This window comes from Lissotriton vulgaris, chromosome 1_2, assembly GCF_964263255.1.
Source record: "Lissotriton vulgaris chromosome 1_2, aLisVul1.2, whole genome shotgun sequence".
NCBI lineage: Eukaryota > Metazoa > Chordata > Amphibia > Caudata > Salamandridae > Lissotriton > Lissotriton vulgaris.
In genome coordinates, this window is record NC_141686.1 from 111,434,362 (window position 1) to 111,453,967 (window position 19,606).

The 19,606-nt window shown below is 42.7% G+C and overlaps 1 protein-coding gene across 1 annotated transcript in view; it reads right to left on the bottom strand.

Moving 5' to 3' along the window:
- Positions 1–19,606, bottom strand: part of LOC147734648 (zinc finger CCCH-type antiviral protein 1-like) — a 713,249-nt gene that overhangs the window by 250,800 nt on the left and 442,843 nt on the right. Inside the window, exons 7-8 of the mRNA XM_086952945.1 lie at positions 16,158–16,284; positions 5,849–6,017 (exon numbers count right to left, since the gene is read on the bottom strand). Coding sequence (XP_086809071.1) covers positions 5,849–6,017; positions 16,158–16,284 — 296 coding nt within the window. The remainder of the gene's footprint in view (positions 1–5,848; positions 6,018–16,157; positions 16,285–19,606) is intronic.

Genomic DNA, 19,606 nt, shown 5'->3' on the forward strand with positions numbered 1-19,606 from the left:
GCCTCATTCTTCAATACCTCCTTCTGTGAGGCAATGACTGATTTGTAGTCTTTACGTGATCTCTATACTAATTCCTTGTTTCTTGGTTTTGCCGACAAGGCAGCTCTAAGATCACGAGCTGCTTTAGAGCATTCCTTGTTGAACCACCTCGGGCCCTCCCTCCCTCTACTCTTTAAGGGTTCTGTCATTATAATACCTATTTTATCTGTTAAGCTCTGAAAATCAGACAGGACCTGAGTTGGATCAGAATCATCCTGGGTGCATCTAATGATTAAGTCACTACAGTTATTTTGGATATTCTGATATATGAGGTCCGGGGTGCACATAGACCATTTTAGGCGGCGTCTGCCATCCATTGCTGTTACCCTTCCCTTGGCCAGGTTGCGACTTACGCTAGCCACCCAGGGCCCCCTTAGCTGTATGGTGAGTGGGTTGTGGTCACTAAGTGCGTTATTATCTATAGAAAATGAACGCACAAAGACCTGCATGGGCAAGGTTAGCAGCATATAGTCGATGATAGTCCCCTTTCCACGCCCTTTAAAAGTTGGGGTGAGAAAGCGCTTTGAGGGGTCACATAGTGCCATTGCTAGAGTAAGACCATGATCATTAAGGAAATTATTAACACGGGCCCCCTCCATGGTATGCTCCAGATGTAGACCATTTAGTCTGGGGCAGTGTAATTCCTGAAGGTTTTTCCCTAGGGGGTCACCACAGGGGTGAATATTGAAATCACCCATGATCAACAAATTGTGTGAACAGTCCCTCATTGAGGTGCCTATATAATCATTTAAAATTTCTAAGTTGCCATGAGCTGTACCATTGTTAATAGAATTGTAAAAATTGATCAGGCCAGCCTTACAATTGTCAGCAGTTAAAACTAGACCTTGTATACCGGGGTTGCTTGATGCCCTGCTATCGATTGTACATGTCAGTGCTACCGAGATAAACATTACCATGCCACCCTTTGGCCTTCCCCGGTTTACTGGTATAGCAGGTACAAAATGTGCCTTATAACCTTCAATATACATTTCACATTTTACTGACCAGGTCTCTTGAAGACAAATAATCTGAAAGCCCCTAATGTATGATAACCAGCTTTCATCTTGCATTTTGTTTTCTAGGCCCGCCACATTCCAGCATATAACATTGTTTTTAAGTGTTGTTGGTGGATTCACCTCTGTCGGCTGTCCTACAGGGGACTGTACAATACTCTGACCATCCGAGACCCTCAGTCAGTCGCAGGCGTCCAGCCCTGAAAACATTTCAAAGCGATTATGTGTGGGAACATTGTACCCTCTCATACTCTGATTGACAGCATTAGAATTTGCTGCCGGTGTCTGCCAACCATTCTGCCCATTGGTATTATTGCTATACATATAAGGTACTACCGGAATAGGGGTCTGAGCTTGGGATATGAGCCTATACCTACGAGGATCCTTAGGGGAATTCTGGTCAGGAGCATAGAAGTAGCCAAGAGGGCGCACACAAACACTGTTTGCGTTATATACTAGTGAGGATGCACGCAGTAAGACTGTCGCGACATGTTGGGGATGCTGGAAATTAACAACCACACAATCCCCCATAGTCGCCTTCCTCGAAGGGCCAACCCAATTACACCTTTCAGTGGAAATAATTTGGTCATAGTAATGAGTTGGGTAACCACAATTTTTTCTTTAGCCACGCCACCGTTTTGTTCTTTAGAGAATCATAAGATTCTCCATGTGGTTGGGCTGGCACTTCTTCGTCGCGTGGAACATTGGTTAGCACCACCACATATGGCACACAATCTGGAGGGAGATTTACATTCCTAAGTTTAGCCCTCTGCGGAGCAGCTGCACGAGTACCCAAGGATGCAGGGGCCTGTTGAATTGGCTGGATTACTGGTGCTGTAGGTATCACAGCCCCAGCGCCAGCGCCAGCCAAACCTTGGGGATTCGGCTGCTGCCCGCACTGCCCCCTGGCTGCGTTCTCCTTCCCGCCCCTAACAGGAATAATTTTAGGGGCTGTAACTGCTGGGGCGGGGGTCAGATGTACCGCCACCAAACTGCCCAGTCTTTCTACCTCAGAGGCTACTGCATCCAATCTAGACATTATTGGGCTGATTAGATCTGTAATTTTGGCCTCCAGCTTTCCTACTATTGTGTTTATCAATGTTTCTAGATTGGAGGGAGATAAGATTAGGCTTCCCTCATTAATGCCCTCTTGGTTGGTTTCTTCTATGACAGGATTACTTGCGCTATTAGCGTTAGTGGCTTTGCAATTATTAAGTGGGTTAGTATGGGATTTAATTTTTAGAGGTTTCCCCCCGCGCCTCCCTTGAGTCTTTCTACACATCCTCACTGGTCTTTGTGTGGAAGGGGCCTCTACTAACTCTTCCACATCTGAATCTTCCTCCGATGTGTTGTGCAGGTCCACAGGCTTCTCAGAGTGTATCTGTGCCTGTACCGCTATGCTGGAACCCCCTGTACTATGTGGGGCATCTTCTAAGATGCCTTGTGCACCTTCTGTTGTTTCAATGGGCACATTATCCATGAGGGGGGAAAGACTTTTACTGCCTAGTGAGGCCCTACGTTCGTTGTTTATTTGAGTAACTTTTTTTACCAGGATATTATCCATGGTAAGCAGACCAGCTGTTGGTGGATCTGCAATTATTTTGGGCATTATAGCTGTAACAATATGCCCCAAGCCCCCAGTAGGCGAAGAGAGACCTGTATTACCTCAGTCTGATGCAACAGTTGTCCACAATACAAGAACGAGTTAAAAAGGAATATGAACAGTCCAATGTCTCACTTGAATGAACTAGGTCCTTATGTTGGAGCCAGGGTCCGTGGCCCGTCCCGTCCTCTTCCGGCCACTGAGGGCCAAAGAGGGCCCGCCCTTTGCCCGGGCTTATCCCGGCGTACGCCCATGCGTGTCCCTTGATGTAGCGCCTCCGGGCACGCTCTGGCCGGATGCAGGAAGTGGCCGCTATGCTCCCTGGGAGCTGTAGTCTCTAGCCGCGGGATGGATTGCGGTGGCGGCGAGACTCACAGCGTTTGGGCCCCAGGAGCTAGCAGGCGAGTGTCCGGTCAGCAGGTAGGTTTCTCCCCTCTGTGCCCCAGCGTTTCCTTGGCCCCCGCTCCACTGAGGGAGCGTCCATTGATGTAGCGCCTCCGGGCACGCTCTGGCCGGATGCAGGAAGTGGCCGCTATGCTCCCTGGGAGCTGTAGTCTCTAGCCGCGGGGTGGATTGCGGTGGCAGAGAGACTCACAGGGTTTGGGCCCCAGGAGCTAGCAGGCGAGTGTCCGGTCAGCAGGTAGGTTTCTCCCCTCTGTGCCCCGGCGTTTCCTTGGCCCCCATTCAAATACTTGGGCAACCAATCAATAACCCATATAGCCACTCAGATAGCTACTGATCAACACAAGCAGCGTACACAACAACAGACATACGGATGCACACATTCAGACAGTTTAGTCACTAACCCATGCATTTAGTAAGACACATTTAATCACTCACTCATACAGTCAGTCACGCACCTACTAAATCCTTCATCCAGACACTTATACATCCACTCATTCTTCAATATGTAAAACATATTTAAACTTTACAGAAACACACAGTCACTGAATGATGTCATCAGTGATGTCATCAGTGATGTCATTTGAGATGTCATCAGTGATGTCATCAGTGATATCACTGACCATGTCATGAATGATGTAATATGTGACACATATTAGCAGCTTACATAACAGACATACTGATGCACACATTCAGACAGTTTCGTCACTAACCCATGCATTTAGTAAGACACATTTAATCACTCACACAGTCATTCACGCACCTACTAAATCCTTACTCCAGACACTTATACATCCACTCATTCTTCAATATGTAAAACATATTTAAACTTTACAGAAACACACAGTCACTGGATGATGTCATCAGTGATGTCATCAGTGATGTCAAATGAGATGTCATCAGTGATGTCATCAGTGATGTCATTTGAGATGTCATCAGTGATGTCATCAGTGATGTCACTGACCATGTCATGAATGATGTAATATGTGGCATCATCATCAGTGGATTGCGGGTGCGCGAAATATAGTTAGTACAACTAACTATATAGGAGCAATTTCAATGGTTTTTTAAATGCTAATTCCTAACTATATAAGGCCTGAAACTTATGGTTTTTTAAGTGAATTTGCAAGGTTTTTAAAATGCTAATTCCTAACTATTTAAGGCCTGAAACCTATGGTTTTTTAAGTGAATTTGCAAGGTTTTTTAAATGCTAATTCCTAACTATATGAGGCTTGAAACCAATGGTTTTTTCAGTGAATTTGCAAGGTTTTTTAAATGCTAATTCCTAACTATATCAAGCGTGAAACCTATATTTTTTTTCAATAAATTTCAAAGGTTTTGTAAATGCTAATTCTATTAACGGATAACGTTTACATATGTTATTATCCTTCTGGGACCACCTGAGCAGCCATCTTGTTTCTCAGGAGAAGTGGGGCACAAGAGAGCACAAAACAAGAGTGGAAAACGTGAAAAGGGGGCAGGGTTGAGACCCCCTGACCCCCTAGCCCTCCTCAGGGGGTTCCAGAAGGACCACCAAGTGCAAAAAAAAGTTTTGTTTTTTTTAAAATCGCGGGGTACGCGCACGTACGCGTACCCTACGCGTACGGTGCACGTACCCCGTGATTCTTTTTTTTTTTTGCCCTTGGGGGTCCTTTTGGGACCCCTGAGAAGGGCTAGAGGGTTGGGGGGGCTCTACCCTGCCCCCTTTTCGTTTTTTCCACTCTTGTTTTGGGCTCTCTTGTGCCTCAGTTCTCCTGAAAAACAAGATGGTGGGCAACACTTCCTGGTTTGGACAGTTTGGAATGTTGACAGTCGACTGCCAGCCAATCAGAAATTCGCTCGCGCACGTAAGGGTACACGCACGGTGAGCGCATATAGCTATATAATTTGGATCAAATTCAATTTTCTCTACAACTACTGGAGGGATTTTCACCAAATATATAAAAGGCACTACTGCATACCTGTCCCTACCATTTTGCCAAGTTTGGTGTAATTCCGTTCAGCCGTTCGGGCTGTAGCCGTGTCTAAAGGTCCCATAGAAAATGCCATTTGAAAAATTTCGAATTCAATTTTCTCAAGAACTACTGGAGGGATTTACACCAAACATACAAAAGGCACTGCTGCATACCAGTCCCTACCATTTTGCCAAATCTGGTATAATTCCCTTCAGCCGTTCGAGCTGTAGCCTTGTCAGATTGTCCCTATGGAAATTAACATGGGGAAAACACGTTTTGGGACCCCCCTTTTTTCTCGGCCCCCCGCTTGACGAATCCCCCCCCGAAACTTTCAGGGAAGGAGCGGAGCGCAACGAGGCAAATTTAAGGAAAATTACAGGCAGATCCCTTAATCGGCGCCAAAGTTATTCCCAATAGAATGTTCGGAATTTCCTATGGTAACTAGGTCCTAAACTTATTGAAATATGTTTTGGAAAATTGTAGATGTTCCCAGGAAGGAAATTAGTGCCAGTCTCAGTATTGGCTCCAAACACATAGAGAGAAATGCTGTTCAATAGGGTATCGTCCGCGTTCTCTTAAAACCAGAAGTATTCCCCTTCATTCTTTCTGACATCTATTATTCTATCAGGAGACAAACTATCCATACCTGCAACAGGTGGAAATCATTTAATGGCCCAAGATATACATCCATCATTAACAATCTGCAAATCCATGTGATTGAGATAAATGGTCTTCATTAAGGCCCTTTGCATGGGAAACCTTCCTTTGATATGCCTTCTCCTTTTAAAGCAGCTTATCTTCCCCTCCCATCTGTCTCTCTGCTTGTGGTCACTCACATGCTTTCCATACTCAATCCACTTTCCATGTTCATTTTTCCAGTGCCAGACCCATTTGGTTGTCAACAGGTGATCTGATGGTTGGGTCACTGAAGAAGTAGTAGAGAGTCGACGAACTTGATTAAAGGAAGAAATCATTTTCTCAAAATTTACATTATGCCGCACTGAACTGTATTAGGAGAAAAACAGAAAGAAACATCACTACTTGTGCATATGGAACCATCAATAGAGCACTGTGATTGAAATCTTTACAGTGTTGCATGTTACATGTTTACATTGTAATGAAGACGCAGACAGCACCTGAGCAACTAAATTGGTCACTTGACCTGAGTACAGACTTAACTGAGCAAGTGTACCTCCACTCTGCCACAGTAAGCATATATACAATACCAACAGGATGCCTAGATTCCTTGACTTTGTAAGCAGGGCATGTGCAACATAAACAAGAAGGGTAACCGTTTTCATCAGAGTACAGTATTGCCCATTACACATGGCCTGGTGGCATGCTATGGCTGTACATATTGGCATAAGGGAAGGTATCAAGTAAATCAAAACTGAACCTTCATAACTCCATTAATTGAATCCCTTTTGTGATGTCATTTCCAATAAAGTCAAGGGAAAACACCAAGAGTAATACCGTCTTTTATCTTGTTAAGAAGAGGGGATAGCACAGTTGGGTCACCATGAGATCCATTTACTTGGTTTGGATGCTGGAGGTCATGGCAACCCGAAATGCACCATGGGAGAAAGAATGGACCTCGCCAACCAGGTAGCTCAGTGGCAAATAATGTCAAGTTTTACTGCCAAAAAAGTCAAGTTTTAGCACTCTTGCAAAGGGAGAAGAATTGGTTTACATTGATCTTTTTCACTCTGCTTTATCACAGTAACATTTACTGGCCACCATGCAGGATCTTAAACCCTTCGCTGCTCATGACGAGCACAGCTCATCATGAGGCACACTGGAGCTGTGATTTTGACGAGCTGAGTTCGTCATGAACAATGGGGTTCGGTGAGGATCCAGCACAGGAGGGGAAAAGTCATAGCAGCCAAGGTGTTAATTATATGTGAAGGTCCCATTGAGATGTTACTTCATTAGGAAAGTGCAAGGGTACATTACCATTTCTGGATCAGGCTAAGGTTTTATATCAATCTTCTTTGTATTTGACATTGTTACTCAGTCAATCAGGATTTGTAAAGAGTGGCTGCTTCACCCGTAAGTGTCTTGAGGCAGTGTGGTACACTTGGATTAGTTGGGGAACAAACGCTAGACTGCTAGCAAGATGTAAACTTTTTAATGGTCCTGCTTAATTGTCTTCTAAAACGGAGGTCTGAGGTCTCTTGGCAAAAGTGTATTTCAGGTTCACTCTTGAGAATTTTATGTTGGAAAATAATCATGCCACACCTTGATATTCAGAAGCAAAAGTTGTAACCTCTGCCTATAACATTCTCATTACCTGGTGGAAAAACCTTCTATTTCAGAGGGCCTCAGCTATTACACAGAAAAGTGGTGTCCCTCTTCGGAAATTCAACTTTCAGGAGGACACTGATAAGTCATTCATTTGTGTCATGTGATCCACCAATCCGGAACGTTAACACCTGAGTTGTGTATCCTGATCCGTCCTTTATCAGATTCCAGAAAGACCTCCAAAATCTCCTCTTCAGGTGGCAGATTGTTCAGGTTTAAGAATGACAAATACAAACATCAATAGTTAGATGCTAACACTTAGCCTATCAGTGTTAATTTAATGATTAGGTTCCCACCCACAACTTGCTCACTTCTCAGATCGCAGATTTTCTCCAGAGTACAAATAAATATTGCTTTTCTGCCAACATTTAATTTGGAAGTCCAATTGCAGCAAATCCTCTTAGGCCATAACCTTGACGTCTACACAGGTCCTTGCAGCAAGTAGCTTCCAGCATCAGCAGCCTATGCACGAATAGAAGTCAAATCGCTCCCAGACACCAGTTATCAATAGAGAATCATACCCCCAACCACTATATCCTGCCAACAGGTCTCTGGATCCTATCACTTCGAAACAGCTTGTTCATCTAGGCTTCTTAACACATCATAGGAATGCTATAAGCTGAACAGCTAGAAAACAGGTGACAATGATTGTTACTATCTCTATCACTAAATTATTATAAATCTGACCGCCTTGAAAAGCATCTGAACGTCCTTTTGAGAGTAGCTCAAAAGCTATAAAAATACAACAAGCATTTGCATTGCAATAGGTCTCGCATATGTGAGAATTAGAGTTATTGGCATTGTAAATGACAATGTTTTTACCTATGTGTTTTGTTTTGTAGTATAGTAGATGCATGTGGAGTGCAGTGGATTCACGTGTGTTGTATTGGAATTGCTTGTTGTTTTTTGTGGAATTGCGTGTTGTTTAGTGTATTTGTGTAGTAGCATTATGTTGTGTCTTGAATAGATAGTGGTGATAGCTGTAGAGAATAGGTAGAAAGGAAGTGTTACAGGGAAAGGTAGTTTGTGCAGGTAGTGATTATTGATACTGAGACAGAGGAACAGAAACAGTGTGTGAGAACGAGAGAAAGAAGGCATGAGCAGGCCACAGACGGATAAAGAGGGAGCTTTTTGGAATGCATTTAACAGCCTAAGAGGAGGAGGATAGCCTGTGTTTGAGGGAAGTAAACTTTGAAAGCCACATAAAAGAAACTGTCGGTGAAGACATGAAGTGAATTATATTAGTGAGACAGGAATAGGGCATAAGAGAGAGAGATAGATGGGTGAGAGAGGGAACAACAGAGAGAGAGAGATCGAGAATTGGAAGGAGACATGGAAAACTACGCCAAAAACTATTTATACCCCAGTGCAGTAATGTGCAAGTGGGAGCGGCAAACCTGAGTTCTTTCCATAGCAGAGAATAACTAACTTGAAAAGGGCTGTTTCCAGTTTCCATGTTACAACCAATGGACAAAAGATCTTGAGGGATCATACTATCACAAGGCCTATCTTTTGAGGCCTGGTCTCTCCACACAGGCTTAACCCCTTGTGTTCCTGTGAAACACCTTCACAACTCACACAGACAACAACAGGCTTTGACCGTCCCATGCCCATTCCTTGAGCTGCTCCACCTCTTGGTAAACACCGCCCCTCACAATCTAAAACCAAACTATTCTGACTGTCACTCGCAATATACTATATTATACTATATTATGGAAATTGTGAATCTGTGAGTCGGGCAAGGTGGGGGAAATAGATAAAGTAGACCTTTAACTTGACAACTTCATGGCTAGTTGGGTTTTGTTAGGGGGTTAACAGCCTGAAGGAGGGCAAGAGACAGGAGGGAGGAAGGGAGCGAGAGTGAAAGAAAAATAGACAGATAGATTTAAGAGAATACGTTTTGGGGGTAAAGTGAACACCTTGACTTCTAAGCCACGTACTATAATTACAGGTAAAGAAGGCAGCCTGAGACACAAAAATAGGGTATAGTTGATGCCACTAAAGGTGCACCCTAATTTACGGATTGGTATTTCACTAGCTTCCTGACTTGTGAAAGAAGTCGTCAAAAATGTGTTGCCTGGTCGGTGTGTGCACATGTGGCAGTGGTGTGAGAGATGCACGTGTTTTCTGTCCTTGTCCAGACAAAGTTTAGATGCAACATGGAGCGTGACCAAAGGAGGCTATCCCAGTCATGAAATCACCCCCAGCTCCACCCCCTCCCAGAAGCGGCCCCATCTCCAGACAGAACCTTTACTCAGTTCCATTAATTCCATTAATGTCATGATCTGTAATTTGTATCATAAAAGCTTTGGTTCTTGTATTAAAACGAATGCCACCCCTCACGCTCACCCCTCCCGACCCCTCCCCCCAATCCATCCCCCCGGGCTGTCCCCCCTGTAAGCACAAAGAGAAGGTTCTGGGCTAACCTTCACAGGCAGATGACAGGTTGTGGCTGGTCGCCTCCGATCTCAAGCCCTGCTCATGGTGCTCAAGTGCTCCATAGTATTACTGAAGCACCAAGACCGCAGGCCACGTCTCTCATTCAGTCCATTTTTTTCGTAAATGTTTTGTTAGGGGGAGGGATTAAGTTTCTCTTAATTTCCAACGGGAAGTGGACTTTTCTGTAGATGTTCCACTGAAAAATCTGTTACAGTTATTCATTACATACGAAATTATGAGTCATCGCTGTGGCCAATTTTTAAGGTAAAGAATCTCTAGCTATTGACAGCTAGTGCCACGAAATAAGATCTGATACGCTACCAAAGATGCCGGTGGTAATTTTTTAAATATTTTGTAGTTGTGGGAACGGTTGATGAAATGCGTACCACCACAGCTGGTGGGAGTCGGTTTAAAACTTTTGAGATTTTGAGAAAAGTACTGCAGGAAATGATTAGTGCATATAAAAACCCACCTGAGCCATTGAGGCAGGACCGGAGGGCGCAACCTGTGTTTTCAAAATAAGAGATTCACACCTTCATTGAACGGGGAAATGCAGCGGAGCGTGTAGAAAAACATATCAAAGACAGAGGGAGTTTCGAGGCACAGCAATTTAAACACCAGACCAGTAACATTGTTACCTTACCTTAGGTTTTACAATATCACCCCGACTCAATGCAATAACAGAGACCAACATAAATGTACTTTCTGGGAAGAGCGACCTCGTAAACCTGGACCAGCCCACGAGTGGTGCGCGCCACAGCGAGCCATGTGGTTTCAATTATCGCGCCCGTGCCTGGGCAAGATAATTGAAACCACATGGCAGCGGTGCAGGTAACTGACACCAATAGGCCATGGGCGGAGCATTGCGCCCGCCTTTTTGCCAATTGAGTGCTGTTTTTGATAAAAAGACGCACGCAAAGGCCAATATCGTGGGCCAAAAGGAAAATCACTTGCACGAGTGTGTGCGATTCCTAGGTCCGCTTTGAAATCGCCTACAAGAGGTCTCTCTCTGCGCGAGCTTTGCTGCGCACTGCAACGCTAAGAGCAAGACCTAAAAATGAAATATCTATGAGTTTGCATAGAATATTTTTTAAAGAGTCCCTCACAATGGGACACTAAAGGTTTTGTTTTTCTTAATTAAAAAAAAATATTGTTTATGAATGTTATTTGATGTAACATTTATAAAGTGCAAACTGGTGCTGATTTTAGAGTATCAAGTAATAAAACTGCTCATGTGCCAGACCACTAGAAAGGAAGTATTCCTTTTTTGAAACGTTCTCTTTATTGAACAATTGCTTAGTACACCGTTACAGTTTTTGCAAATACAGAGTTACATTACAATTGTGAATTAGTAGGAATGTTGTATAACAATATGCCACACCTCCTTGTTCAGGAACTTTACGCATGGCCTCCTCCCGCTGCCCGTATCCCCGTCTCACCCGTGCTGCTACCCACTCCTAGCTACTGCCCACTTGCGTCAATACTCCTCCCAATGGGTCCAGATTATAAAGGAAGTATTTATGCTGCTTCTTGCATATAAGTTGATTAGGAGTTTGTCTCAGATAAAAAGGTATAGCATGCAAATGTTTATATACATGAATCCTAAATTCACAGCCCTCAGCACATAATCTTTCAGCAGAAGGATAGTGCAAACTTCTGTTGAATTGATAGATGGAGAATCTTTTTCTTAGGTAGAGCTAGATATAAACCATTGCAGTAATCAAGTCTTGAAGTAATTGTAGCTTAAGACACAATGTTGCAAGCACCAAGAGGCAGCAGAAGGGTACATTTCTTCAATATTGTTAGGAAAAGAACGGCATATGAAGATGAAGTTACCTTATTGGTCTACATGTCGATGAGGAAGGATTTCTCCAACCAGACCTGAGGCTTTTGCACAAACATGTTGCACTGAATGTGTATATGGGAGGTGGATTAGCAGCTCACCAGGTATGAGACCATCCTTCATTGGAGCCGCCTAGGACCAGGGCCTGCATTTTATGTGAATTTAATTTCAATGTATTATTATTATTGATCCAAGAAGCCACCTCAAAAAGACAGTTTTTCAACTGCTCTTTGGTGTGGCAAAGCAGACATTTCAATTGTAAAAAAAACTATTTATCATCGCATAGGAAATAAAGTACAAACCATATCACCTAATCAGTTGACCAAAGAGGCCACATAAAATATACAATAGGTTCAGAAAAAGCAAGAATCGCTGAGGGACCTCTCACTTGAAATGTCTAGTGGTGGAGTAGCAAAAGTAAGTAAGTAAGTAAGTATTTTATTTACACAATTAATTAAAATTGTTGCAATACATGCAAAAGACAATTAAAACTCATTCCATATTATGCTTTTTTTTTTAAAAAAGGTGTTGATGAGAGCAAGGTAGTTCATATCTAGTAGGGCAAGAGTTCTTAGAGAGCGTCTTCTGTTAGCAGGAGATTAATCTCAGTCATGAATTTTACAAAACAATCGGCCATCTGAGCTGAGTCACCCATGATACACTCTTTTAGAGCTTTTTGGCATGTCCGGCGTTCAGGGCCCGCCAAATTGGACGCAAGAAAAAGGTTCGTAAAGGGGGTAGGGTTCTGCAGATGCACAGGACGTAGATTAAGTTCTCTTCCCTGCTCTTACAGAAACGGCACCGTGTGGACACATCTTCCTTGAATCTCCGGCCATACTTATACGCCCTCAGCGGGATTAGGCCAAAACGGAATCTCATTAAATGTTGTTTCACTTGTGGTTTAATGGATGACGACAAGTAGTATGGTGGAATTTTAGGGCCATATAGTTTTGAGGCCCAAGTGCCATGGGAGAGATTCTTCACGGTTAGGGCATCATGTTTAAATGACAAGATCTTTGCTTGTTTGGTCAAGATTTTTGTGATTGGCCCGATAGGCAGCGAGCTTGTCTATATGTCTTGGACCTCTAGTGCATCCAAGCAGAATGTTAAAAATTGGTTCAAAGGAGTGCTGGGATTGTTTAATAGTGACCATATGCAGCTTTCTAGTGTAAGCTCAAAAGCCTTTTTGGCTTTTAAGCAATAGGCAATGAATCTTGCTTTCATTACCCAGTGTTGAGATGACAAAGAGAACTCCATGCAAATTTTGGCATGAGAGGTCGAGTTGGGAAGGTGGAAGACTCTGCGAAAGCACATTGACTGGGCTCTGTCAAGCCAGGTAAGCAATTTGTCTTTGAAAGTTATGGCGCCAAAAGCTATTGTCGGCAGAAATTTGGCACCTATCACCCTAATTAGCAGTGAAAAATCTGGGGAGTGAAGGGCTTTCTTGGTTCTTACAAAAGCCCCCTCCAAACTGCGGGCCCCTCCCTGCATTGCCATAATATGTTGCGCTGGTCTCCCTTTGTGGTCTATCCAAATTCCCAGATACTTGTAGGCGGTCACTATCTCTATTGGCTTCCCTTCAATGTGCCAGGAGTGCTTTCCGGCTCGTGAGCACAAAACTATCAATGCCTTCACTTTGCTGATGTTGATCTCCAGAGCGTTAGTTTTACAATACTGGACCAGAGAATCGAAAAGTCTTTGAAGCCTCACCCGGGTTTGATCGAGGAGGATCGTGTCGTCAGCATATTGCATTGATTGAATTTTAGTAGAATCAATTCGTGGTGGGAATGCTCGGGAAAGGGCCAAACAATCGGGCAGGTCTGCTAAATATAGATTGAAAAGTAAAGGTGCCAATATGCATCCCTGCTTTAATCCTTTATTAGTCATGATTTTATTGGTGGTTGACCATCTTGAGGAAACTCTTATTTTTACCCAGGTGTCGGTATATAGGGCTATGAGAGCTTTCAGGAGGGGCTGCGTGATGCCTCATTTTGATAACTTTTCCCAAAGTTTGGGGCAAACTACACTATCAAAGGCTTTTTGGAAATCAATGAAACCCAGATATAAAGATTTTCCTTTGGTAGCGAGTGTGCTTTCAATCATGTGACCTAGACAGATCAAATTGTCTTCGATGTGGCAGCCCTTTTGGAATCCGGATTGTGTAAAAGGTATTAATTTACGATATTCCACCCAGGTTGTCAGTTCTTGAAGTAGGACACTTGCATATGCCTTTCCTTCCACGTCAAAAAGGGCTATCATCCGATAATTGTTGGGATCAGCCCATGAGCCTTTTTTGTGGATGGGGACGAGAAGCGATCCTCGCCAAGAATCCGGAATGAGCCCACCCATTCTGGTTGCCTCGAATAGGGTGGCCAGCAGAGTGGCCCACTTTTGTGCGGATACATTGTACATCTGTGTTGGTATGCCATTTGGGCCTGGGGCTCCTCCTGGGTGCATTTTCTTTATTATAAGTGCCACTTGGTTTGAGGTTATCTTAATGGTGGGTTCCGCTTCAAGATTGGAATTTGTGTGACTAAGACTAAGGGGGTTTGGCTATTGGCAACTTGCTGGTTCTACATAGAGTGCCTCAATGTAGGCCTCCCATTCAGCAGGAGATAAATTAGTCACTGTGGGGGGTTGGACAGAACTGACACCTTTGTTTACCCAGCCCCAGAATCGTCTTTGGTCCTTTGATTTTATAATTTCGTGGGCTTTTACCTAGTGACCTTCTTCTTTCATTCTCTGAGAAATGAACCTTGCTTTCCTATATTCCTTTCGAGTGATCGATATTTTATCTCGCAGGAATTTGTAATCTGTGTCATTATAGGCACGCCTGCGCAGCAGGGTATTTCATTTGCGCTTAATACTTGTTGTAAGTTGCTTATGTTCAGAGATACAAGATATGATTGGAGTGCAATTATTTAGTCTTTCGATTATTTTCGTGGATAGCTTTTCTCTGAGGTCCAACACTGCTGCTTCCCACGACAATGCGGTCAATTGATCACTATGCTCCTGATTCAATTTGACCAAAAAATCGTCCACCTTCTCTTCCATTGTTTCCTGGTTATCCACTGTCCACCGTAGTTTTCTTACAATCGCGAGATTGTCTTCTTTCCCGAGCAGATTACGTGTTGGGTGATGATAGTGCCGGGACAAAAATGTGCACTTTAAAACGGCGTGATCGCTTTCCGATGAGGGAATTACCTCAAATTCCTGGACAAGGTGGAAGTGGGCAGCTGAAATCCATATATAATCCAAAGTGGTCATTCTAGCGAAAGACACATGGGTGTATGCAGCGGGCAAGTCTGTATTGAGTCTTCCGTTTAGGATGCGGAGAACTAATTTGTTTAAGTACGTGGCCATCTTTGTCCCTTGACTCTCCTTCCGTTGGTACTGAGACCTTATCTCCGGAATGGCCCACAATTGATTGTCCAATGTGAACTGAAGGGAGAGGTCCGAGCCTGCCTCCATTAAGTTGGCATTAAAATCACCCATTATTAGCCATATATCGTTTGGATAATGGGAGGAGAGATCTCTCATGGCTGGAAGCATATTACTCAGTGTAGCCTCTTGCTTGATTTTAGAGGGATGCAGATAGACACAACCAAGGATCATTATTCGTTGTCTCAATTTGATCTTTTCCAAGCACTGGGTCAGAATTTTAACAAAGATATAATCTCCCTGCCCTTCACACAGTCAGGAGTATTTTACGACCAGCTTGTTCTGTACGGCGATCAACACTCCTCCCAAGGCATGGCCACCTATTAAAGATGGTGTTGCATGGGATTCAAACACGGTGAAGTCCTCCCAGGCGATTTCCTCCAGGGACCATGTTTCTTGCAAGGCAATGATATCCTGATTCTTCATATAATGAGTGGTCGGGCGTTCTGTTTTTTCCTTTGTTAGCCCACGGATGTTCCAGGAACAAATTCTAGCAAAAGACCTTCTTAACTGCTTTGGTTGTAGCCTGTAAGTAGGACCAAAGCCAGTTGAATCCTGGACTGTGAAAGCTAATATTGTGTAATTCAATCAGCAAGATGTCATGGGAGATGGTATCAAATGCGTCCAAGAGTTCTAGAAGAATTGGTTCAGCACAGCTGCCTTCATCCAAAAACCATCGTAGGCCACCTGCCACCTCAATCAAGATTGTTTCACCACTTATAAAGTGAGTAAAAACCTGATTGAGCTGAATCAAGTATTGATTGCCATCCAGGAAAGAGTTCATAATTGATTTAATATGATTCTCTAAAAGCTTGTGAATAATTATTTGAAGTAGCCTTCATTTTCCTAAAAAATAGCAAAACTGTTAACTGACTGTCTATTTATAATAAGCCTTTGATCATATTGCCTGGCAGGTAGGATTTACTTACTAGATACATTCATTGAACATGGGTACTTCAGAGGAAAGCTTTCTAAATTTCCTATGTTCCCAATGCTAATGGCTCAATGTGAACTACTTCTCATGGCATAACACTTATCACATTATAGAAGGTGTATCAGAAAGGAAAGAATTACCACACGTAGTTAATCTGTTTTATTCATTATCATCATATCAATTGTACCTGGTGTTGTTGGGATCGCTGTACGCTTTCTCAATATCTTCCATAAAGGGGAGGTCCTCCCAGACTCCTGGCACCTTTTCGATCTGCCAAAGATAGGGTAAGTGGTAGTGCATCAGAGGGCATTCACCTATGCAGAAAAAAGAAGGATTTGAGGACAAAAGCAATTTGTCTCTTTGGAGATTACAAAAAACACAATGCCAATAGATGCAGCTTTTTAATAGTCAAATCCATGCCTGGTGAAGATAAGAGTATAAATATAGCTTGTATACCGATAGGGTCCTTGCACTTCTTGATAATCTCAGCAGACAAGCAAGTCAAGGATTGACTGAGTTTGGATTCTGCACTTCTGCTGAGCAGGAACGAGAACAAACCAAGGTCTTGGGAAAAGTTACTAGTGCTTCTGGGGTCTATACCTTTAATAGACATATAGCAGCACTTCTCAACACATTTAATTAGACAGTTCCAGTACCTAGTGGTACAGATCCATACTTCTGAATGGGGCACTTCTCAGAACTGTTGTCCTTTTTGTTTTTTTAAAATATTTTTATTGATTTGAAAATCAGTGGAAAAATTACATTAATCAAAGATGCATTACTGGCTGCAGTCACATCATAGTAATAAGGCAACGCTACACATTGTCATACCCACAGATTATACAAACAAACCCAGATACATGATCCCTTCCCGCAACCACCCACGACAGTACCGCCCCTCTACGCGGAGACACCCTCTGTATCAATATCTGGCGGAACTGTTGTGCTTTTAATAGTATAACACGGGCACTGGATGGCAGCCTCAATAGAGAAATGAATCATAGAATGCTGGAGAAAGGGCACCTCTTAGCAGAACCTGCACTTCTTAGCACAGTTGTGACCCCTCGTACTGGACAGTGTCAAAACTTCTCACCAGTGTGTCATAAATTAAATCAGACGTACCAGTTCCTCTTCTAAGGCTTCCAATATCCGCACTAGCATAGTGTTAGGTCTTCTCAGCAAAATAGCTATACTTGGCGCAACTGGAGTTATGCAATTATGAGGCCACAGAGTTTTTCACATAATTATGGATTCGTCACATTTGCCACATAATATATCATCTGTTGCAAAATCTGTAGATTTCAGCAAAAAAAGTATTTGTTTCTATCGCAAACGGTTCAAATGTTTGTGAAGTCACGTTTATGTTGCTTTTTAATGAATTTGAGTGTTAAACTGCTACACATGACAACCAACCTATGCCCAGACAATGTTAACAAGTGTAAAACAGACAATATTGAAGTAATACTATCAGAACATTTACAACATTTAGCTCCATAATTTGCCTTTTCGTGCTGCATAATTTAGTCAACCCTGCACCATAATTTGGCCATCCCCTGCTGCATAATTCCAGTGGCCCTGGCTATACCCAAGATGGAACAGTATTAGCACTTCTCAGCATGTTAAGCATATTTGTAATACTTGTATTTAGACGTTCCAATCCTTGCTATCTGGTCTACTATATTATTAGTGGCAGTGCAGTACAATCACATCCAAATAAGGTACATTGGTGCACGCACATGCATCAATATAGACAATTCTGATTTCTTAATTGCGATTATTAAATAATCGCAAATATGGAATCGCAATTTCCTATGCGAGTACGAATCGCTAAAAAATGTGTGATTCCTACACATTCCTTAATAGCGAGTCGCAATGAAGGAATGGCTTCCCATTCAGTCCTATGGGCCGAGAGGCCCATCGTAATGAATGGGAATTGCATGCGCAATTACCATCAACATGAAGTTGCCGGTAATGAGCGATTCTTATTTGCAAAATCGCAATTTTGTTTTGGATGATGCATTGCGTTTAAGGAATCGCAATTTGCGATTCCTTAAATGCAATCGCAGTTTAAGTAATCGCAAATTTAGCAATTACTTAAATTACGCTTTTTGCATTTGGGATGATGCACCCCAAATGCAAAAATCCTGAACACAAAGGGACAGATTCTGCGAATCTGTCCGTTTGCGACCAGTATTTTCGTTGATTCATGTGGCCCTATATCTCTTCTGGCACTAACCTACCAATTGCAAAATTTGAACCTTTCACGGTCTACTATAAGCCCCAAATGTTGGGTATGCTAATGATACCCAGGGTTTGTAGTACCACTGGAGGAAGCCAAGAAAATAGCCAAACATTTGGTACACTAGTTATGTAATTTACTTGATCCAATGCCCTTGTCAGCTTGTACATATTTGGCAGACGACCCAAAAAGCAAAAATCTGAATTGGCCACCATCGCAGTTGAGTGCGCTGTAAAACGCCGAATGCGCCTTTGATCAAGCATTTTCTAGAGGCCAAGCATACTGATGAAGACATTAAATGGACAGTCCTCAATGGGGTGAAACAAATTACCTGCAAGAGGTGGTGACATTACACAATTGCTGAATAAAGAAGAGCTAAGATTAATCATTCGTATGAATAGCATTAAGAAGGGTTTTAATAGGAATGAAGAATGGACCACCTTACTTTGAAAACCCATGGCCATGGGTTTACATGTCTGTTGCATCTGTTGCCTTTATTTATTGCTAAAGAACATTCTTTCTGTTCAATTATTCTTTATGTTCTATTTTTACGTCATGAGTACTAATTACTGGTAATATTGTGTATATATAAATGTATGTTCCAATAAGTATCATTAGTCATGTTTGTATCTAATGATGAAATGTAATCTGCAATATGGTCACGATTGGCTTAAATTACCTTCGTTTTTTAATAAACAATCATGCGCTTGATGATAAAATGTGTTCCTTAACATGGCCCTGATAATAATCGGTCACAAATTGTTTTCTCCTTAAAATTGTCCCTAAATGCATAAAATATTTGGAATTATGCTGGGTTTGCATTATATACTCATTTGTAATGGGACAAGTGGTGGAAAGCATTCTTATATTGAATGTTTAAGATGTTCACGGATCGGCGCATCTTTTAGCCAGTCTTTCTTCTATTTCTAATTCTATACTCACCCAATATGGCCGCTGCGCACAACGCCTCGTTATTTAACGTGCCCGTGAAGAGCTGTTTGTTCCGCAATTTGGCGGTGGGATTATTGCCATTGAGCTGCTTGAACCACCTTGGTAAGTGGACCATGTGTTTCTGGTATCATTTATTACCTACGGTTGGTAACGACCACCAATTGTTCTTTTCAGTGCATTGTCATGAGTCCGTTTATTGAAATCTGCCATTGCCGTTTTTATGATTGCAGCCTCTAAATATAGGCAGTATCTAAAGGCCTTGAAGATGAGCTTCTACATTTGTGCTTACTTGTCCTTAGACGGGCCCTCAGACAATCTGAACGTGTTTGGAGGAATCATCCTTCCTCTGATAATCTGGGTCTCCTTAGAACTGCGATAGCCCATTACAAAAAACACATCTTCAACGAAAAAGCCTCCTTTCTCCGGTCACAACTTGACCAGGCTAG